The following is a 24,164-nucleotide window of genomic DNA, read 5'->3' on the forward strand; positions in this document are numbered from 1 at the left end:
TGACAGAGTAACGTTTGGGCGGGGCATGGTACATCAGTACAGCGTTGCCAACTCTACCAACTTTTAGTGTCGTAATCAAACCTACCACTTTATCTACCAACTTTTGAAGTTTTCAAAAAGTTTGAATCATAACGCGATTCAATTAACAGATAACTGATTGCAATTTTTAAAACGTTTCAATTGAACACTATCAAAATGAGTGAAAGTGAAAGTGAAAACGAAGAAAATTCTCCTCCTCGAAAATGAAAAAAGATGCATTACAATCAAAAATATTCTCAACTATGGGAAAAAGAAGAATATTAGCGGCCTGTAATTCTGTTTTATCATTGGATTTCTAATAAAATAGTTCAAATATGTCTTATCCAATCGAAAATGTAAATTAAGGATGCCAGATTCTTATTGGAGGGTCTCTAAAAGACTTGAAAAGTTGGTAGATCTACCAACTTTTCATAGTAGTGTTTGTTGGAAACTACCAACTTGTAGAACCCTATCTCCCACCTTGACGAATTTCGAGTTGGCAACGCTGCATCAGTACATCACACGTACACTTCGCGACATTGAACTCGACACGCGCGACAACTACTCACCGAGACACATACATACTATATTTTATATTATTTCGCTTTTTCAGTGAAGCGTATGTGGACGGCGCTTCACGTAAGCAGCCGAATGTAAATAAATGAGAACATGTACGAGATCGACATTGTACTTGCTTCAGTGTGACGTAATGTCTTCGGACGTATGAGCAACATTAGGGACGATATTCATTGGGCACAGTTGCATTGTATAGGGATATGCACTCATTCACTGTTATCAATTGTAACTGTTATATTTGCATGCACTCACCGCATCATAAATTTTGATTGTGAGAATGTTTTTTTTTTTCTTTTTTGTTCAATTATTATTATTTGTATGTCTATTATGTAACTATAGCGCGTTCGATAAGAGATTCTTTTGGTAGACACAGTTTGAAGACCTTGATACGATTAAAATTATTATTGATTATAGTATCATGAAGTATTTTGGTTCGTAGATAATATAATTTATCAATAGACGTTTGAAGTATTTAGTTGCAACAAAACATAAGATTTTTGGTTGTCGTACACCCTGGATGTTAAAACAGTATAATATAATGTATTTTTTTTTTAAAGGCATAAGTTAACAACCTGTTTTTTATCGACAGGAGTGGACTACTGAACTTTTGTGCTGTGGCCCTAGCGTTAAACGATTGTGGCTACAGAGCCGTGGGCATTAGGATCGATAGTGGTGATTTGGCGTATCTATCAGTACTGGCCAGGGAGACGTTCGAAAAGGTCGGGGAAACATTCAACGTCCCTTGGTTCGCTAAACTAACAATCGTCGCATCCAATGATATTAATGAAGAAACCATTCTAAGTTTAAACGAGCAGGGTCATAAAATCGATTGTTTCGGCATCGGAACGCATTTAGGTGAGTCTCGTCTCATTGGTGTATAGAAAAATCGCACATACCCACATTAATACTCAAAAACGATGCGTCATTATTTAAAACAAATCGCGATGTCTCAATGCTAAATCATGTACTTCGTTGTATGATAAATAGTACAATATCAGCTAGATATACAAATTTGTTCACAAATATAGTCTTCCGATTGCTATTGTTGTAATAATGTTTGTTAGTTCATACATTTAATATGACTAGTGGTCCCAAAGTAGTCTAAATTCGGCTAATTAATTAAAATTATAAGTTTGAACATTATCAAGGTTCTATTGTCAAAGACTATTACACTTCTATAATCACAGATTTCGCCAAGACTACACAATAGACAAATATTATTAAAGATAAACAATATTAACCTATTCTCAATTTGACCACAGACTTTAAGCAATAACAAAAGTTTGACATTATATATGTGTGTGTGTGTGTGTGTGTGTTTCAAATACATGGTAGTTTGTGTAATGTTTTTTTATTGATTTAATGTATTATTAATGCATAATTTTTTAAAAAATATTATCATTCTGCGCTTCTTCTCTATATCCTCTATAAGTGTGGGAAATTTTATACTCCTCTATCCGCGCAATTTTCGTAAAAAGGGGTACAAAGTTTTTGCTTCACTTATTAATATATAGTTCAGTTTTCAGATTAAATTAGCTTGATAACGAATGTTCACGTATCTTTGAGGGTATTTATGTATGTATCCGACACTATAGACTTTTAGCATACGAAAATATTATGCAGCGGTAAATACATAAGTTGAAACTTTTGATATAATTAAACTTCACGAGGACAATGGATTGTGATGAATACAAACAGGAAAAAATATTTCGCTAACTCCAATAATGCCTTTATAATATTAAATTTAATTGATTTAATAATACCATACAGAATTGCTTCATAATGTAATGAATATTTAGACGACATGACTGTCATTGATTACGGCTTTGCAACAACTTTAAATTATATTCTATTAATTTTACACATGTTTCCAAATTAATACATATCTAAGCGTCTGTAAATGCATCACCTTTCGTGTTGTAGATGTATCCAATTTAATCTTTTTAAAAGTGTACTACAAATTTTCTCTCAAGTCATAATCTAGACTATTTGTGAGCTATAGTGAAATAGTCCTACTATCTTTGTGCTTTGGGTTTTAATCGCCTTGAAATATACATGGCTGTATATACAAATATACATGTTCTTCTAAAGAGTTTTTGAACTAAATAAGTATGACCTATATATTCCTTAAGTCATGCACACGGGTCCAAGCTCTTTATCCGAAACATACCCGACATACCCACACTTAACATTCATCGCCATGCTTTACTGACTTGTATGCTAATAATACGTAATAATATAGAACATTTTAGAAAAATACACGACAAGTTATTTACATTACTATATATTATTATATAATATATTTTTTTCGGACGCCGACAATGTCGTACAAGGCTATTGACCTCGTCCGTCCGGGGAAATTACATTGCGCAATTAAAAAAACTTCATATAAAATTACTAATAACATTATTATCGTCTCAGGTATCAATAGTGATTTCAGTTGTTTTCACTATAGGGACGTTTTCGATATAACTGCATATTCATCGTAATGTGAATATGCAATTCAAAAATAATAATCATCATTGAAAAACATAACATCGAAATACAGATTTTGTGACACGAATCTGATGCCTTCGTGTCGGAATTATCAAAACTCTTAAATTAATAATTGTTGGGTCGAAACTTGTACAATTAATTCATTTTCAGTGACATGTCAGCGGCAACCTGCTCTCGGTTGCGTCTACAAGTTGGTCGAAATAAACGGCCAGCCGCGTATAAAGCTCAGCCAGGACGTTGGCAAAGTAACCATACCCGGACACAAAGAGGTAAGCGCGTCGTAGTATTTATGTTTCATTCGTGAAGCAGCTGCCCTTGAGTTGTTAGGTCTCCTTTGGAGGCGCTCGGGCAGCTGTCAGCAAATCCTGCCCTTTCTGGATGAGCCTTTGCTCGCCCACCTATCCTGGTGAAACTGGAAAGGAGCCAACGGTAATACCTCAACAATAAAAAAATAATTAAGTATTTATGTCACTATATTGGCCAATCCGAACCAATCTGTTATTTTATTCGTGGTCGAGCGTATGGTTAATTAGACGCATCTTGCGCTTATATGCCTCGAATAAAGTCATCTATTCCGGTTTTAAAGATGAAACAACCCTTAAATAATGCTATAGAAACTTTTCGCCTCTAATGTGAAAGTGGGTGGCGATATTAACGTTGTGATGTATTATGGGTTAGGTGGGGTATGTTATTACAACTTTTTTCCAGGCTGAGCCTTTGCTCGCCCACGTGTCCTGGTGAAACCGGAAAGGCATCCGGGCCACCAGTAATGCTTCGATCATAAAAAATGTAACTTTTTACATAAGGCCTTACGGCGCACCTGCTCCACTTAAAGCAATAAAGAGACCAGGTAGTATGTTATATGGATTTAGTAATTATTTAACTGTACGTGTTTGCTGATCGTAATGATAAACGAGTGTTTCGCGCAACGATCTAAATTCTACCATAACCACTGAAACCTCAAGATTTAGATGAATTTTTTGTCAATACTAAATTTCCGTGTTTGTTTTTATATTGCCAGCTTTTAAAAAAACCTTCCAAAAACGAATCGGGTAAACCCTGGTGAATCAATGAAAAAAAAGTTATCTATTTATATATAAATCGTCTCTCCTGCTTATTAATCGCAATTCCTCGAGTTCTTGCTACTTCTCAATCATCTGTCCACAGTAAAAGAATCTACATCATTTTTTCCTACCAAACACTTTCATTTCGAAACCCTAGTTGCTACCTCAACTAATGTTTTTAAAGCATATTTAATTAAGTCGCGAAGCAGTCAGCAAAAATTTGAACAGTCACTAACAGGAAAAATGTTTCTACATTGTAAAGAAATGCAAGTCATTGAAGTATTTTAGCCGTAAGATATAAATACTGCTGGATTTGTAATATTTATGCACTAGTATCACTAAAACAGTTTTATCTTATCGTGCCTGAGGCTCATCAAAGGATATTGTAATAAAACAGCGAGCACGAGTAAACATTAGATTTTCGGTACAAAAGAAAGGAAAATCTAGACTAGATAAATTCTTCTACCCAGGCGCCGGCATATTAGCGGAAGGCAGTGGCTTTATTATACCACCGGCTTCACTGATGTCCATGAGTGACGGTAACCATTCACCGTCAACTAAACTGTATGATTGTCTGTCTCTGAAATCAATAATAAAAACTCAATTGAACATTTACCTTTACCCCGTATCACATTAACGGGTCTCGTCTTCAAAATAGAATACTTTTTTATTTTGTACTGAAGAAATGAAGTCGCTTCTAGCGATCGCATGATAAACGGTTATAAAGTAATTTACCGATAAAAAATAGAAGCATCCGGAATCCATTTAATTTATATATACTCCAGGTATAATGTGTTATGTGCATGTCAATAAGCCGAATTGATATACCAGACGACAGCCTAAAGAGTATCTTTCTATCGCCCGAAAATACTACTTTTCATTGGATGATTAGATGACCATGTATCTTCTTCTGTATTTCTGATAACGTATATGCTAAATCTTATGACCGGCTGAGAAGCGAAAACGCGAAATCGTAAAAAACCTTACTTTGCATGCTCATATTATAAATTTTGAATGCTGAGTTTATAAATAGAACTAGATGCGAACAAAGGTGCTTTTGATGTTAAATACATCGAAATCAAAACAAAACTAATAATTATAGTATTTATTTATATTACTTTATTTGATACAAGTGTATTTGATCTGCAAATAAATACGCAAAGACAAAAAAGTCATTATCATTGTTTCCTCAACTTAACAAACAAGTTTCATAAGTGGCTATTTGACGGACTATGTATATTGTTATCAACAATTTTTTTTTGGACTAAGTGAGTTTTTTTTATCAAAATTTTAATAAGATACGAAAAGCAAATGAAAATTAACGTAAAAAAGGAATCGAAATGCTGAGGTGTCAGTAATTATGGACGAAATTTCGATCACCGAGCGAAGTTATAAAAAAAAGATTATTTTATAATTCCGATTTTAGAAACCAAAATGAAGTAGACAAATTCTTGACTACAAACAAAGGTCTAATCCACAATTTTTTTAAACCACTTTCAATAATATAATCATAATAAAAAAGATAAAAAACGTTTTTTATTTCTTTCTCGATATAAAAACGATTAGATCAAGATGTTTAGATCAAATGAGCTACAACGCTTCCATTGATATTAAATTCGAACTCTACAAATTCAAATCGTTGAAAACATAGACATCGGACGTTATGTCTCTAATATTGTATTTCTAATATACGACTTAAAACATGTCGAATAACACGACCCTGAACTTCTCAATGGTGCTATCACGAAAATTTAACGATTCAAAACAAAGTAATCATAACAATGTATGATAGATAATATATTTACAGCTAAATTATAATCTTACGCAAGAGTGAATGTTTATTTCCTGATTAAATTATATTTCATATCGCAGCGTTTATCTTTTTTGTATTTAAGTAGATTAGTACAGTCTAGTCAACAAGTTCAAAAACATGAAAAATAGAGATAAAGGTCCTAAAAATATGAGCTCATTGGATTCGGAATCACCTCTAGAAAAATGTTTTTGAAGGATTTTGGTGCAGGTAAAAAATTGCAATTGTTATTAACAAAATAAGATGAAAAAAAAAGATATTTAATTTTTCGTTAATAACTCGAAAAATATTAATATCTAAGGAACTTTGAAACAAGTTCGTTAAAGAGGAGGAAATTTCCAATAAAAAAGTCCGTACTCCCGGAAGTCTATCTCTATTATTTATTATTTTAATTTGACGTGAAAATAGGGCTCCGCGCGGCTTTTACGCATGCGCGCGCCACCGCTAAAAAGAGTTCGTCAGATAAAATATTTTTTTATAACACAAAATGTCATTTTAAAAATTTGAAAAAATTCTAGTATCTTCTTAACACTTAAAAGATTCGAGCCCCGTTGGAAAAAAAGTTTTATCCCCATTTTTCAAAAAGTTATTGAATTGTTAACTAACAATTTTTTTTCTAATCTCCGTTGGCATAAATAATGGCATGAAAGGTATAAATAATTGGCCTATAAATTTGAAACTTCGTGGACCCCTTTTCATATATATACTTCATAAGATCCTGTGATAAATGTTCATAAAAGTTTATTAATTTGTCAGACTAGTAAACGAGTTTATGTTTTTGACTTCGCCACGACCTTGTGACGTAACGTTGAGGTCTGGACTGTAATATATGTCTATAATATGATGGAAATGGTATGACTGCCTCGCAATAGGACAGAGTTGAAAGGAGCAAAATCATCAAAAGATAGAAATCATATTGCAGAAGCCCTCATAAAACTATGGCGTTAGTGAACTACGTAAGCGGCCGAACCGAGTTTGTTGTCATTTTTTGTGTTGTTCTAGTGAATCCGAGAATGACTGAGATAACTAAACAATTTGGTTTACTACCAAAAAAAAAAACTTAATATTATATATTAAAAGTTTGAAATTCTCGGGTATAAATGCGCTCAACGGGTACTGAAAAGAAGAGAGGGTGGGTAAGAGAGAGAAGCCCGCCGATCTGATACCAGCATTCCGTCTATTTCTGCATCGCCGCAGTCATATGTTCCGGTTTGAAGGGATTCGATCTCAAGATGGGTGGGTTGATCTACTGCTGGTCTACATTATTGGTATACATACATTTGAATCGCGGAGGCCATGGATTCGGATTACTTAATATCAGTTGGACGGTGAGCTCGTGTGCCAATCTAAAGGATTAAAAAAATTAGCCATCGCGGGAAAGCTGGCACATGTGAAACATTGCAATTATTCTGTACAGGTATAGAGATGCATAAAATGATAGTTTACGACAGGAAATTTACGTGGTTTAATGAAAAATAAAATATTATTAATATTAAGAAACAATCGCTTGCCCATGGCGACGCGTCGCCACACCATACCCACTACTACTTAAATACCGTCAGATAGCTACGTCAGCAATCGGTTTTACGGGCGTCTATAGATGTTTCACCTCAAAAAGATCAGCCCACTGAGTTTCTCGCCGTATCTTCTCAGTGGGTCGCGTTTCCGATCCGGTGGTAAATTCTGCGAAGTACGTCTCTTGCTATGGTTCGTGCTAGCAACAACGTCAGGTTTGAGCTCCGTGAGCTCACCTACTCGCCCGGTGACGCTGATATGGTATCTCAAGACCATCAGATTAGGAAGAAAAAAAAATTATCAAAAAGAGTTATTACTATTGTTTATAGGCATATCGGCTGTTCGGTGCGGATGGACACGCGCTTATAGATTTACTGCAGAGATCTTCGGAACCAGCGCCGGTCGTCGGTCAGAAAGTGCTCTGCCGACATCCGTTCCAAGAGTCGAAACGAGCCTACGTTATCCCCAGCTATGTCGAACATCTTTATAAGGTGGGTGAATTATTTTTAACGGTTTGTCTAGGGTAAGTCTAGTGTAGGTTTGGGGCGGGGCTGCCAACCTATAAAAATAAAACGTAGTCTTTAATTTAATTTGATGCACTTTATAATCTTTGCTACTCATAAGTATGGCCGCAAGAAAAATCATTACGGATTAACCGTGCCTCCTCAAATTACCTCACAACCAGTGCTTAAGATAGGGTTTATGAAGTAAGAATCTAAAATAGCTCACTATACTAGTGACATCCTTATCTACGTTTCTCTACGTCTCCCTAGATTATTATTTTGAATATTGTTGGGTATTCTGAGTAAATGAGCTTTCTGACACGAGGCAACCATACCTTCATGTGTTAAGGACGGGATATTGTTTTACAACAGAGAGTTAAGTCTAATTAATATCTTATTGTTTATTAACTTCATTAATGTATCTACTATATAATAAATATCCTATTATTTATAGATATGCTGGAAAGATGGACGCGTTTGTACGGCACCAAAACCCTTGTCAAAGGTTAGAGAGAGGGTACAGTCGTCTCTAAGGACACTTCGTCAAGACATTAAACGTAACTTGAATCCTACGCCTTATAAGGTAAAAACGACTTTAATGTCTTTATTGCTAATTAATTACTAATGTATATGTCGTGGATAACGACTTTTAGTAATATTAAGACGTTGTTATTATTATTATTTTAAATGATAAAATGTTGTTTTTATAAATATTACAAAAATGTAGGGTAGACGCCGTAACTCCAGAGTATAAAATGGCGGTGCGTGGACAGTCGTATCAGTCCGTCTCAGTTAGTCAATCTGTTAGTATGTCAGTCAGTCTCAGGCAGTCAGTCTCGGGCATGCAGTCTGTCAGTCAGTCTCTGGCATGCAGTCCGTCAGTCGGTCGGTCGGTGTGCACGCGTCACGATGATGTCATCAATCGGTTACAGTCTATCTACAGATCCTAGATTCATATCAAGTCATTCTCAGCACCGATAATGCTAATGTGGCTATGAAAGGCATGGGTGGTTCATATTGTGTTAATGATGGGGGTTGATTGCTTCCCGCTTCCGTAGGTTTAACCCGCGATTCTCTACAAGTGACCCCTGGGTGGTGCAAAACGGGAGCCGAATACATAATCGGTGGTAGGACTTGTCCGACTGGCTGGCGACCACCCTCCAACTAGAGTCCGCCGCCAAATAGCCTAGCTGTGTTCCGGCGTGTGGGTTGGAGAGCCAGTGTTATTCCTACCCTTTCCTCTTCCTTGTTGGGGGTGAATCTTGGCGATACCTGGAACATGCGGAGCAGACGTGCGTGTGAGCTCGCGGGACGTGATTGTTTGACGGGGGTATAGGGAGACCCAGTGAAACGGTGTTCGCCGCCGCCCGCCGGTCAGTTGGGGACCTGAACCCGGGTGTCACTACTAAACTCCGCCCCGGGAAGCTGTCCCGCCAACCGGTGTAAAATCCTGTCGTGCGGTCGTCGTGCCGGAGTCGGAGACCGGAGTGGATCCCGGCGATCGCACGCAGGGTGGACTGGGGGCCCTTCCATGCCCTGCGTCAGTCGCTCACGCAACCCGTGGTCGAGCACGTACTGTGCTCCGCGCTTTATTCAGGTATTGTCACGATTTCGCCTCGAACATCCTACCCCGCCCAATCCCACTCTCCAAATAAAAATAAAATAAAAAAAATGAAAGTTCGAAAAAGGAAAAGGGTTTTGTCGGCGACTCCCCATTCCACATTTAATGTGGATTTCAGCAATGTAAGGGGTCTACATAGCAACCTCGACGCCGTACACCACCATCTTGAGACGGCGCAGCCTGCCCTTCTTTTTCTGACAGAGACGCAGATATCTGCTCCGGATGATACTTCGTACCTTGAATACCCCGGCTACGTATTGGAGCACAACTTCCTGCGTAAAGCCGGGGTGTGTGTATTCGTCCGGGCTGATGTCTGTTGTCGCCGTCTACGAAGCCTCGAACAACGGGACCTGTCCCTCTTGTGGCTGCGCGTAGATCACGGGGGCTGTACCCGAGTCTACGCGTGCCTGTACAGGTCCCACAGCAGTGATGCAGGTTCAGCTCTGATAGAGCATGTGCAAGAGGGGACTAACCGCGTGCTTGAGCAGTACCCATCTGCGGAGGTGGTGGTTCTTGGAGACTTTAACGCTCATCACCAAGAGTGGTTGGGGTCCAGAACCACTGACCTCCCGGGTCGGGCTGCCTACGATTTCGCCTTGGCCTACGGCCTCTCCCAGCTGGTGACACAGCCCACCCGTGTCCCAGATATTGAGGGGCACGAGCCTTCTCTGTTGGACCTTCTGCTGACCACCGATCCAGCCGGATACAGTGTGGTGGTCGACGCTCCACTTGGATCGTCTGATCACTGCCTTATCCGTGCTGCCACACCACTCTCTCGTCCTAGTCGTCGAACGACGACCAGGTATCGAAGAGTTTGGCAGTATTTGTCAGCAGATTGGGATGGATTGCGTGAGTTTTACGCATCCTACCCATGGGGGCGGTTCTGCTTTTCCTCTGCTGATCCTGACGTCTGTGCGGACCGTCTTAAAGACGTGGTGCTCCAGGGGATGGAATTGTTTATTCCCTCCTCTGAAGTGCCCGTTGGGGGTCGCAGCAGACCCTGGTATAACAATGCCAGCAGGGATGCTGCACACCTCAAGCGGTCCGCATACGTTGCATGGGATGATGCTAGGAGACGTCGGGATCCTAACATCTCAGAGGAAAGGCGGAAATATAACGCCGCTTCCAGGTCCTACAAGAAGGTTATTGCCAGGGCGAAATCGGAGCACGTTGCTAGAATTGGCGAGCGGCTGAAGAGCTATCCCTCTGGGAGCCGTGCTTTTTGGTCGCTCGCCAAAGCTGCAGAAGGTAACTTTTGCAGGTCTAGTCTCCCACCACTACGCAAGTCCGATGACAGTCTGGCCCATAGTGCGAAAGAGAAGGCTGACCTTCTGGTCAAACTCTTCGCCTCGAACTCGACTGTGGACGACGGGGGTGCCACACCACCGAACATCCTCCGGTGTGATAGTTCCCTGCCGGAGATCTGCTTTACACAGTGTGCAGTCAGGCGGGAACTCCGACTCCTGGACGTCCATAAGTCGAGCGGGCCAGACGGCATCCCTGCAGTGGTTCTGAAAACGTGCGCCCCTGAGCTGACGCCTGCGCTAACGCGTTTGTATCGCCTCTCTTATTGCGCTAACAGGGTTCCGTCTTCATGGAAGACTGCCCACGTCCACCCTATCCCCAAGAAGGGTGACCGGTCGGACCCATCGAGCTACAGGCCTATCGCGATAACTTCCTTGCTTTCCAAGGTGATGGAGCGAATAATTAATATACAACTCCTGAAGTATCTGGAGGATCGCCAGCTGATCAGTGACCGACAGTACGGTTTCCGTCACGGTCGCTCAGCTGGCGATCTTCTTGTATACCTTACTCACAGGTGGGCTGAAGCCTTGGAGAGCAAGGGCGAGGCTCTTGCTGTGAGCCTTGATATTGCGAAGGCCTTCGACAGGGTCTGGCATAGGGCACTTCTGTCGAAGCTACCATCTTACGGAATCCCCGAGGGTCTCTGCAAGTGGATCGCTAGCTTTTTGGATGGGCGGAGCATCACGGTCGTTGTAGACGGTGACTGTTCTGATACCATGACCATTAACGCTGGCGTTCCACAAGGTTCGGTGCTCTCCCCCACGCTTTTCATCCTGTATATCAATGACATGCTGTCTATTGATGGCATGCATTGCTATGCGGATGGCAGCACGGGGGATGCGCGATATATCGGCCATCAGAGTCTCTCTCGGAGCGTGGTGCAAGAGAGACGATCAAAACTTGTGTCTGAAGTGGAGAACTCTCTGGGGCGAGTCTCCAAATGGGGTGAATTGAACTTGGTTCAATTCAACCCGTTAAAGACACAAGTTTGCGCGTTCACTGCGAAGAAGGACCCCTTTGTCATGGCGCCGCAATTCCAAGGAGTATCCCTGCAACCTTCCGAGAGTATTGGGATACTTGGGGTCGACATTTCGAGCGATGTCCAGTTTCGGAGTCATTTGGAAGGCAAAGCCAAGTTGGCGTCCAAAATGCTGGGAGTCCTCAACAGAGCGAAGCGGTACTTCACGCCTGGACAAAGGCTTTTGCTTTATAAAGCACAAGTCCGGCCTCGCGTGGAGTACTGCTCCCATCTCTGGGCCGGGGCTCCCAAATACCAGCTTCTTCCATTTGACTCCATACAGAGGAGGGCCGTTCGGATTGTCGATAATCCCGGTCTCACGGATCGTTTGGAACCTCTGGGTCTGCGGAGGGACTTCGGTTCCCTCTGTATTTTGTACCGTATGTTCCATGGGGAGTGCTCTGAGGAATTGTTCGAGATGATACCGGCATCTCGTTTTTACCATCGCACCGCCCGCCACCGGAGTAGAGTTCATCCATACTACCTGGAGCCACTGCGGTCATCCACAGTGCGTTTCCAGAGGTCTTTTTTGCCACGTACCATCCGGCTATGGAATGAGCTCCCCTCCACGGTGTTTCCCGAGCGCTATGACATGTCCCTCTTCAAACGAGGCTTGTGGAGAGTATTAAGCGGTAGGCAGCGGCTTGGCTCTGCCCCTGGCATTGCTGAAGTCCATGGGCGACGGTAACCACTCACCATCAGGTGGGCCGTATGCTCGTCTGCCTAACATATGGTCATCTGGTCCTAAATTAGGAATCTCCGTACAATGAGTACAAGAACCAAAGACTAATATACATACCTTTATACGTTTAAATATTAAGTACATATCATATAGATATTAAACACCGAGACAAAGAGTAAAAATACAATTTACTGGTGGTAGGACCTCTTGTGAGCCTGCCTATTTCTGCCGTGAAGCAGTAATGCGTTTCGGTTGGAAGGGTGGGGCAGCCGTTGTAACTATACGGAATCTGAGAACTCATATTTCAAGGTGGGTGGCGACATTTACATTGTAGATGTCTATGGGCCCCAGTAACCACTTAACACCAGGTGGGCTGTGAGCTCGTCCACCAAAATCTAAACAATAAAAAAAAACCTGTTCATGACACGAATGTTTGCCCGATACGGGAATCGAACCCACAACCCTCGGCCCAGGTATCGACGGCACTAATTACCGCACCACCGAGTCAGTAAAGAAAATTTAAACTTACCGGTTATTCCGTGGACAGCGCTTTGACAAGAAATGGTGTGAAACGGTTTCGTTATCCAGAGTTACCATTCTCGTCTCTATGTATACAGCCGTAAAGTAAATAAAATAGCTAAGAGAATTTGAACAATAAGGGAGACGGAGTCAGATTAAAAAGTGAGGTCGGAAGTCTAAATTCATAAATAATAATTCATTAAATTCAGTATAAAAAATTAATGGTAAGCGCGTCTTGGCTGTGCCCCTGGCATTGCTGACGTCCATAAGTGTCGTGACGTGATCAGATGGGCCGCATGCATGTCTGCCTATAGATAGAACTATCATAAATAAATTAAATGTAGGTCTCAGGTTGGAAATGTAGCAGAATGAATGATCGCCTTAAGATCATCAAGCGACTGAAAGTTAAAGTTTTCAAAACTTTTACATTAAATTTATTAAAGCTTTTATACGAATGGACGTAACCACCGAACAAGAAATCACTGTTAACGTTATCAAAAAATAAACAGGCTTTGTATATGATGCTTTGTATAGCAGATTTAGGTAGTTTTCCAATTACAGCACAAGAGCGCATTATGCGGCATAATGCTCAACGTTGAATGTTCCAACTACAGCCGCACACTCGAGCACTCTCAAAAGTACTGCTCTCGCGTGATACTCGCAATCGATACCGACTCAGTGACAGAAAATTGACAAGTGTTTTTTCTTTAAGTTGGCATTGATTGAAATTTTGTTTATATTATCATTAGTAATATTATTTAATGTTGAAAAAAATTGTAAGGCTTTCGTTTCGTCGTAGTTTCTTAGAAATAATCAAAGTTAATTAAAACTGTGCTAACTTAGCGCACTCTGCTGATGCATTTGAAAACTAATTCACGTTCCAATTAAGCTTCAGCATAATTCGGCATTGTGCGTCACTGAGTCGCATTATGCTCTGTAATTGGAAAACTACCTTAATCGCTGTGTAGTTTAGAATCGTAAGAGATTTATGATTAGTTTTAATTTTAATTGTCGAAAATAATGGTAAACAACTTAATATTATAAAATTATTTTCAGGTGGCCGTCAGCGACGATCTATACAACTTTATCCACGACTTGTGGCTTCAGAATGCACCCATTGGTGAACTCTCATGAAAATAGGATTGAAGATTTAAGAGAGTGGCCACAACTCGACCACAATTCGCACAAAATAGATCACTGAAAAGCACGGATTTAAGATTTTAATAGAAATCACTTTTGTAATGCAAAAGTAATCACAAACAACTATGAACAAATTTTTATTCTTCACCATTATTAAAAATGAATAAAGCACAGCGTGGATAAAAGCAATAGTAAAAAACGTGAAAAGCATATTGCTGAAATGAATTGCGATTTTAAAAATTACACAACGTTTACCACAACATTTTTGGTGGGAACGCGAGGAGCGAAGTTGCGTGAATTGTTTTAATTTGTTAATTTAGTGTTTCTTCAAGTTTAAATCGTGTGTGAAACTGCACAAATGTGAACCAAAGCTGCTGGACATACAATTTTGGGTTCCCCTAAAAGTCATCTGAAAAGGTTTCAGTAAAAAACCACAATTTTATTGAGACTTTATTTCATCCCATCTCATTTCGATTAATGTATTTTTTTTATATTAATGCAGAATATAAAAAGAAATTGTAAGACTGGCTTAAAGGTCTCGTTACCAAGTCATAAAACATTCAAGGGGGTCATGTAATACGAACTGAATATGACAGCTGTAGGTGTAATTAAAAAAATATGTTTCCGTTGCCTTTAGATTAGTTTCAGCTTCGGGAACGGCCTTTCAACACCCTGTATAGTGCGATGGCCTTTATTGTTGTAGACGCATTTGTTGTTTTATTTGTAAGTGGTTTTCTGGGTTTTACTGTATTGTATTTATTTACTGGTGTGACCGAATTGTTAGTTGTAGTGGTGTTTATAGTTAAATTAAAATGGGAATTAAGTGCTACAGTTATTAGTAGTGAAAGAATCAAAATAATTGAACATCGAAAATCGTAGTACCGTTTCTTAGTATTAATAGTGAAAGAGCGAAATGAATGTTATGAAATTCCGAACCAAAGGTACAGATGTGCCTTAGTTTGTGATCACCTTTAAGACACAAAAGATAACAATTCTTGATTAGAATTATATCCAATTCGAAAGAAAATTCTAGAATATCTATGTATCACTAAAATCACGGCTTAGTGAACATTGGCTGTCACAAAGTCACAAAAAGTTTTGTTTTTGTGATTAATGCGAGCTTTTATTTTGTTGGTAAACTTACATAGATCCATATGTATTGGTTACAATAATTTAAAAAATGCATTTAAGTAAATTACGTATTTGTTCCAAAAAGTATAGTGTAAATCGTATTTTTTATAGTTTTTGTTGATCCCAGAATCAATTGGTTGGTACTAGTTTTTTATTGTATAATAAATTTATGTTGTATAGATAATATTTAAATTTTATTCTTTTTTGTAAATATACAAATTACAGAAAAGTGTAGTACAAAAATATCCGTCCAATTATGCACGCTCGTGCAACAATTGTATCTAACGAAATTTTTAATTTTAAAACACTTTTGTCGGTTGGTAGTAGTGCTTATCATAGACAATAAATATACTTGTTTATTATTGCATAATTTTCAAAGTTGTTATAAAATTCTCCATTTTCATTTTAAAAGTTTAAAAATTTCGATTTGGTAGCTGGTTATCGGTCGCTTAGATATGCACTGTGGCAGGCAACAGCTTGCCTGTTCCTCTGTCATTGCTGATGTCCATGAGTCACTGTCACCACTGTCGAGCATACGTCTGCCTATAAACGCAAAAAATCAGCCTGTACTGACAGACAACTCATGCTGGCCCATATTAATTAATAGGTACATCATTATTTAAGCAATCAATACTAAGTCTGTCGTCGTTTGTTGGAACATGGACATCTACTATTAATAACTCCTCGTCATCCATCCGAACTGTTTGTATCTTCGCATTGTTTACCTATATATATTTTTTTAAATCTAACATGAGACAAGCACTTGGTGTTAAGTAGTCGCCGGAGCCCATAGACATCAACAAGGTAAATGCATCCATTCGTTTTGGGACATGAGTTCTAAGTCTCTGTTTTTGCAGTACAACGGCTGCCCCACCCTTCAAATCAAAACGCATTAGTGCTCCACAAGTCGCCCTACCAAAAAACTACCCCTAATCATATTTTTAACTCTATCGTCAAGCAACCGCTCATTCTGGTCTGGTGATTCGGATAACCGTTGCTCTAATGTAAGATTTCAATTTAATGTCTCAATGTGAATAGCGCGCATTTTATGTATGGGCCTTAGGAAGCACTTTCTATCAGATAAGTCGTGAGCTCCATATATCATATGCGAATATCTTTAGCGTTTGGCTTCACATTTCTTAAGCAATTTATAGGGTTCGATGAAGCTTTCCCGCGAACAATGTTTACTTTCCAACTTCTGAAATAACAAAAATCATAAATCCTAACAAAATATGCCATACCGAAACATCTATTAAACTGTAACGTTTTCAAATCTAACTGCAACATTATTAACCTAGTATATTTTTCACAGAATAAGTCTAAAAAGTTATGTTTTATTTCGGAATCAAAAACATTTGAAATCAATTGAGACTACGCTATCTTTCTTGGCTCAGAATAGACGTCAGTTTTCATGTAAAGGAGTTTAACCACTTAATACAAAGGGACTCGTTAAGGTATTTGCTGATACCTTCAAAAGACAATTTTATTCCAACACTATTTTGCCGTAGGCGTGCACACCAATTTACACTTATGAGCTCCACGTGCGCGACGCAACTGATAAAAAAGGATTAGTAAATTCACGACGTATAGGAATTAATTAGACAAAGATTCAACGGTTAGAACTATTTATTTATTTATTGGTATACTGCATGTTCGTTTTTGTGCCGCGAAATTATTATCAATCAATAATAAAATTTATTACATTCAGTTGTTTTTATTGTCTTCCTTGTATGTACGTACTGCATTAAAAAAAAAACTAACGACACGAATTAGGTGAGCTCACGGGGCCCAAAACTGACGATGTTGCTAACACTGACCCTAGCAAGAGCAGTGCTTCGCAGAATCTACCACCGGATCGGAAACGCGACTTACTGAGAAGATCCGGCGAGAAACTCAGGGGGCTATGTCTGGGTTAATTTACTCGCGAGTCTCGTCACAAGCTGCGGGTTGGACGAGAACGATGACCTATACCTACTTGGAATGCCTAAAAGCAACGAGAGTGGGTCGCAAATAAAATGTCGTATTTGTACAATACAATGAAAGCACATTATTTTTATTGTTTTGATGGGTGGACAAGCTCACAGCCCACCTGGTATTAAGTGGTTACTGGAGTCCATGGACACCTACAACTTTAATGCGCCATCCATCTTGAGATATAAGTTCTAAGGTCTCAGTATAGTTAAAATGGCAGCCCCACCTTTCAAACCGAAACGCATTGCTGCTTCACGGCAGAAATAGGTGGTGGTACCTACTCGTCGTGCAAACTCACAAGAGATCCTACCACCAGTAATTACGCAAACTATAATTTTGCGGGCTTCATTTTTATTATACGATGTTATTCCTTCACCGTGGAAGTCAATCGTGAACATTTGTCAAGTACGTACTTCATTAGAAAAATTGGTACCCGCCTGCGGGATTCGTACCTACTCCGTCGCATCGCTAGATACGAATGCACCGGACGTCTTATCCTTTAGGCCCCGACGACCAAAGTTTGACGTATTGCCAAATATTTTATTTCTTGCTCATTCTTTATCTATTGGGGGAGAAATGGTACGCTTTAACTGACAATCGCAACTATAATAGGTACAAATTACATTGTATTAGGTACGAATTCAGAATTCTAGTCTGTACACATCGATATATCGATGTCTGTACATTATGCCGGCCACTCACATGCGGGCAAATATTCGTACATTGTACGAATGTTTACACGCATGTGAAGGGCCGTCAAACATTCATTCGCAAACTTAGCAGCTGTGCAAATGGGTTCGCATACTCAATTTGCGAACCCGTTCGCGCTTCCTCCTACACTTGTTTACGAATGTCTCACAAATTTCTCCTCCTTTTTAATTCGTCAATAGAACATTGAAGAGAAAAAGAGTTTTGAATTCTTTCCCAGACATCATTAACAGCCATGCTGTTTTTATGGGATTTCTTCTGAGGAAGATACGCTACACAGTAGACGTCACGAACTATGAAAATGGTGATACGTCCGTTACCTTCGCAATCGTCGGCGCAACTGGGCAAACGAATGTGTGGGAGACTACGCGAAGGATCACGGTTCGCGCGCTTTGATGTCTGTTAAAAAACCGACACAGCTTGGAAAACCAAGAATGCAGCGAAAACTTTGCATAGGTAATAATTTGCAAATGTCGTCCTACACTTTCAGGTTTGCGTATTCGTGCGCATGTGAGTGACCGGTGTTAGATGGATTTAGTGTGACCAGCATTACAATTGAAGCAAAAATAGGAGAATTAAAAAAAGAAAATGAATAACTGTTTCACAACTTAACCCATTTCACGTTTGGAATTGTTTTATATAATTTATACATATTTAAGTATTTTATAGCTGTCCAATCGATAATGTATAGCATCCCAGCAATAATCTAGCGGTAGGCAGTGGCTTGGCTCTGCCCCTGGCATTGCTGAAGTCCATGGGCGACGATAACCACTCACCATCAGGTGGGCCGTATGCTCGTCTGCCTACAAGGGCAATAAAAAAAATGCCTTTCCAAAATTATTTATTGTGAATATTTTTTTTTATTGGTATCACAAATGATGTCGTTTTGTGACAAATAGAAATAACCTAGCTAAGACTGATTTTGGGAAAATTTTATACAACTTTATAATAAAATAAACCGTGGGTTAAAGCTTTACATGCATAATACTCCTAGTAATACTTCGGCTTAGCTGCGAGAAATTAAATAGTGGTAAGTAGTTATACTAATTCGATTAGATTAAGCAACGCCACAAGCAAATGCTATTTACTTTCGGTATCTGAGTATACAACCGGTTGATTGTATTGTGATTGATAAAAATGTATGTAGATAATGATTAATAAACATTCATAAGAATGATAACAACGGAAACATATTTAATATTTTGTCTCTCAGTATGTTAACGAAAAAAGTCACATTTTGAATTTTACATCCCTTTCCATGTAACTAATCTAACTCAGACTAAACACACCCCGATCAAATTCACAAGCAATTTAAGAATCTAGCTAAGCAGGGCTATAAAAATTAAAGTTCAAATTTACAATATTGTTGATTAAATATTAGGAAATATTATGATTTAATCAACACACATATGTACACATTTCTTTCCAATTTATTTCAATTAATTGGATAAAAGTAAAATTTCGTTGTCTATTTACCCATATTTAATAAAAAATAGTTCTACAAAACTTATAATAATAATTAAATATATAATAATTAGTTGTAATACATATATTAAAAAACTAGTAAGAGGGAAACCTGTGACATATTGGCTGGAACAGGTCTGACCGTTGACTGTAAATACTTTAGTTTATACTCAAGCAAAATGAGTAAGCTTTCTTGTACTTATAATACTTATATTAACACAAACAAAACAAATGCAACAAGTACAAGTGGTCCAGACAACCTTCAGATAGACAATAATTTAAGGAAAAGATATTAAATGCATTATACTTACTGATTGATTAATTTGACTAGCTTAAATTTCTACAGACAATCATAATTAAAACAAAAACAGGTTTTTTTGAATACTTTTGAAGTTATTTTCTTAAATTGGAAATACATACAAAGTTTTTTAAAAGCACTATTAAGGTTTCTTTCAAATTTCTTAATGTTCTACTGATAAAATTAATTTCAATAGTTCAATTCTTTTAGATTTTCATAGTATAGTTGCATTGTAAACATGCTGTTTCAGTATAGGATGGGGATTTCGTGATTTTGTTATAATAACAGTGTCGCACCCTGTTGTGAGCTCATATACATACTGGCTATTATTGCTGTGAAGCAGTCTTGCATTTTTCTTTTTTTTCTTTTTGAGGTGTGGAACACCCATTAAGCATTACAATTGGAACTTCACCCTGAGGTCTTTATTTGGGTGGTGTTGTTTACATTATGATGTGTAATGGTTAAAATTTTAGCGGCTAGCAACACAAAAACATCAAGTGGGCTGTAGCTCATCATCCAATCAATGCAGTAAAAAATAATATTAATAACTAAACTATTCATCACACTGGAATACATTTTGGCATTTTGGCAGAAAAATCTAGGCAGTTGTCTATCTACCAGTAATTATTTATCTTTTTTTTTTTTATTGCTTTTATGGGTGGACGAGCTCACAGCCCACCTGGTGTTAAGTGGTTACTGGAGCCCATAGACATCCACAACGTAAATGCGCCACCCACCTCGAAACATGAGTTCTAAGGTCTCATTTTTTACAGTACAACGGCTGCCCCACCCTTCAAACCATAACGCATTACTTACTCCTTCACCGCAGAAATAGGCAGGGTGGTGGTACCTACCCTTGCGGACTCACAAACTCACAAAACGTCCTACCACCAGTAATTACCTAAATTATAATTTTGCGAGTTTGATTTTTATTACACGATATAATTCCTTCACCGTGTTATCTAAGGGTGTTTTATTAATTTACCTCCCTGTTACTGTTAATGGCGGCTAGTCAGCTGCATTCCTGACATTCTAAAAAAAAAATTGTGTATTTAAAAACTTTTCTAGAATCTCAGAACAGTTACCTGACACACATGATGATAAATTATAATTTATAATTTGGTAAAGTGTGAAAATTGAAAAGTGTTTTCTGATGAAAAAAATGGAAAGACAGTGAACATTGAAATGGTTAAATCGTTTTGACATTTTGAAGGAATTCTACTAAATCTTTTTAATAAATCACATTGTCTGAAAAATTGTTAGTAGAATAAAATTTTAAATAGTGAAGAAAACCCAAGATAGACCTGTTATACGTACAGAAAGCGGCGCATAAGGGGACTACTAATGACTGTTAGATCTTCGCGCCTAAATTTTGTATTTAAACGGCTTAATTTTATTATTTTATACTATTTCGTAGTAAAAACCCAATAATTGCATTTTTAGAAGATTTTAAAAAATAATGGCGTGTATTATGTGCTATATTAATGTTTAGTTAGACATTTTATTCTCTTGAACGATTTCGTGGGAATAATACGAAAATTGAAACGTAATTACCTATACCTAACAACAATACAATACAAGTTCCATGTGCATATTCAATTAAATTTGACAATGTCAAAATACGTTAGGATATGTCATGCACAGAAAAACAGTGGGTCCCGAAAATTGAGCAGTACTCGGTAAGGGTGGCTGGATGCGCCGAGCTGGCGGCGCATCCGCCCTGCGTCACTACCGGCAGTCGCCAGCCGCCGCGCGCCCGGCTGGACGAACTCATCACGCGCTACCCTTTATGAAAATTCATTTTTGTAACGTGTCTTAGTGACATAGATGTTCACACGAAATCTTTCTTTTAAGCGTTGTTATTCGGCTTAAACAAGAATTTTTCATTCAGAAATTATTGATTGAAGAGCTTGTTGAAAACTTGTACATCTATTTGTTTTAAAAGGAAACAAAGTTTCTTTAAAATAGGATATTATAATTATGTTCAAAAGTTGCTGCGCGCGGCCTTCTAAGAAACTTAGTAAAAGCAAATCGAAATCTGAACAAATTAACAAAATGAACGAATCAGGTGTCTTGGAAATAACCGAACAGGTAACAGATGATACTTCCGAGATAATAGAAAAGGATAATCAGCTAAAAGTAACCAAAGATTCTGGATTAGACGAGTGCAGTTTTATTACTGATGAGGAATCCAAAATTCTAGATGAAAAATCTCCTAGCAGCCACGATAAACTAATACTTGAAAAACCGACCAACGAAATATTTGTCGAATATCCCTCAAACAAAGAAGTTATGAAAAGGGATTTATGTCAAAAGCGTTTCTCGGTAGATTACAAAAGGAGTAGGTTAGATTTCAAACGTTTTTCTGTCGATTGCCGCCGTAATTCTGCTACTTTAGAGGAACTGACACGTCTCGAAGAAGAACTTGCTCGAACCAACGTCGACGTTCGCCCGGAGCCTCGCCGTAAATCATCCGGCATTCTTAAATCAACAGTGCATAACAGTGGCGATATAAATGAATATAAAACCAGCATCAAACAAGATTCATGCTCTGATGACGATGATGTTTTTGAAGAGAGTACGAATAAAGGGGATGGAGCCGGAAGTCCAAAAGACCCACCAGCTACGCCTGTTGGCCGCGATGAATTAGCTTTGCGTAGACACCGGTTCTTTTCCGATCTCGTGTGTGCTGCACGCGCAGCTGTGGAACATCGAGTACGTTTTGATCCACTAGGCCCTGTGGTAGCGGACTCAGGTAACGTTTGGAATTTCAAACTATTTTTTAATGACACAAAAAAAATCTCATATCTGAAGATGTGATTCGTCATTCAAATAACTATCTAGTTAAACCGGGTGAATCGTAAACTCGTCGGTCAGCCCATCTACTGTAATAGAGAAAACTATTATAATTGGCATTTAATAAATAACTAGTGTTCCCCTTAGAGTATACATAAGCAAGCTACATATATAAGCTAGCTTGCTTATGTATGGCTTGCTTATATTGTAACGTGCTCCCGTAGTCGAAATTTGACTAAAATTAATTGAAATTATAAGTTTGAACATTATTATGGTACTATTATCAAAGACTATTATTATACTTCTATAATCACAGATTTCGCCAAAACTGCACTATAGACAAATAATATTAAAGATAAACAATATTAACCTATTCTCAATTTGACCAAAACAATAACAAAAGTTGACAATAAACAAAGATATGTGTGTGTCAAATACATGGTAGTGAGTGTAATGTTTTTTTTATTGATTTAATATATATTTTTATGCATAACTTAAAAAATATATTAACATTTTGCACTCCTCCTCTATATTCTCTATAAGTGTGGGAAATTTCATACTCCGTCCGCGCAATTTTCGTAAAAAGGGGTACAGCGTTTTTGCTTCACGTATTAATTATATAGTTAATGTAATGGGCTGTGTATTTAATAAATTGCATTGCAGTGACAACTCCTTATATTTATTGAACTGGGAAGTAGAAACAATACAGAAAAAATAGATAAAACTTTATGAGAAAATTCAACAGAGGTTGATTATTATAATTTTTTTACAAACAGGATACTCGCCTTTTGCTATTTCGCGTTGTTAAAAATTTTAAAACTATATGAAGTACCTATTTAATTTATATTGAATTTTAACAATGCACGTTTATCCAAAAAGAAGAGTTCAACACTGGACGATATGCATTTTCATGGTTTTTATTTAATTTATTATTTGCTTACAATTTTCCATTGTTTATAGAGCAGCTAGGCATTTAGTCATTAGAGATAAAAATCGATGCATTGGCATAATTCCAACTAAAATGCGACCACGTAACAATAAACACGAATGATAGTACGTTCACATCATTTCTTGTCGTATATAATTTCATGTTTGTTCACTTTTCTGAAGAAAAAGAAGAAAATATAATGAATAGAAATTTCCATGAGATAGAAATCTACCAATGACAGTGTTATTACAATATTGTTTTCTATTGCAATATAATTATGGAGCCATGGGATCAATTTAGTGATGTCTGATCAATACAAAGAGTTCAATTACATCAACGGAAATGCCATCAAATAAATATAGATCGATTTATGATAGTACTCAAATAAGCAATTCAACATGAATTACATTTTGTTTATGAATTCTATTTCAGTTGTATTTGAGTGCCATAGATAAACAGCACAGGGATATTACCCGTATCGAAATTTTAATTTTGGTAATAAGTAACAAGATTTTATTGTTACACTGACCTTTTTGTACTTACATGACTAACGATACGCTACGGAATAAGTACAGAGCGTTTATAGGCATGTCTTAATGTT

At 38.0% G+C, this 24,164-nt stretch overlaps 1 protein-coding gene across 7 annotated transcripts in view; it reads left to right on the forward strand.

Annotated features, from left to right (window-relative positions):
* LOC101738135 (nicotinate phosphoribosyltransferase) overlaps nt 1-15,768 on the forward strand; it is a 26,125-nt gene extending 10,357 nt beyond the window's left edge. For all 7 annotated transcript variants that reach the window (XM_062668727.1, XM_012693820.4, XM_062668728.1 and 4 more), the window contains 5 exons: nt 1,184-1,449; nt 3,241-3,359; nt 7,809-7,970; nt 8,437-8,565; nt 14,184-15,768. In XM_062668727.1, coding sequence (XP_062524711.1) covers nt 1,184-1,449; nt 3,241-3,359; nt 7,809-7,970; nt 8,437-8,565; nt 14,184-14,261 — 754 coding nt within the window. In that variant the 3' untranslated portion in view covers nt 14,262-15,768. The remainder of the gene's footprint in view (nt 1-1,183; nt 1,450-3,240; nt 3,360-7,808; nt 7,971-8,436; nt 8,566-14,183) is intronic.
* Nucleotides 15,769-24,164: the final 8,396 nt, after the last annotated feature.

Source organism: Bombyx mori, chromosome 5 (genome assembly GCF_030269925.1).
Source record: "Bombyx mori chromosome 5, ASM3026992v2".
Taxonomy (NCBI): Eukaryota; Metazoa; Arthropoda; class Insecta; order Lepidoptera; family Bombycidae; genus Bombyx; species Bombyx mori.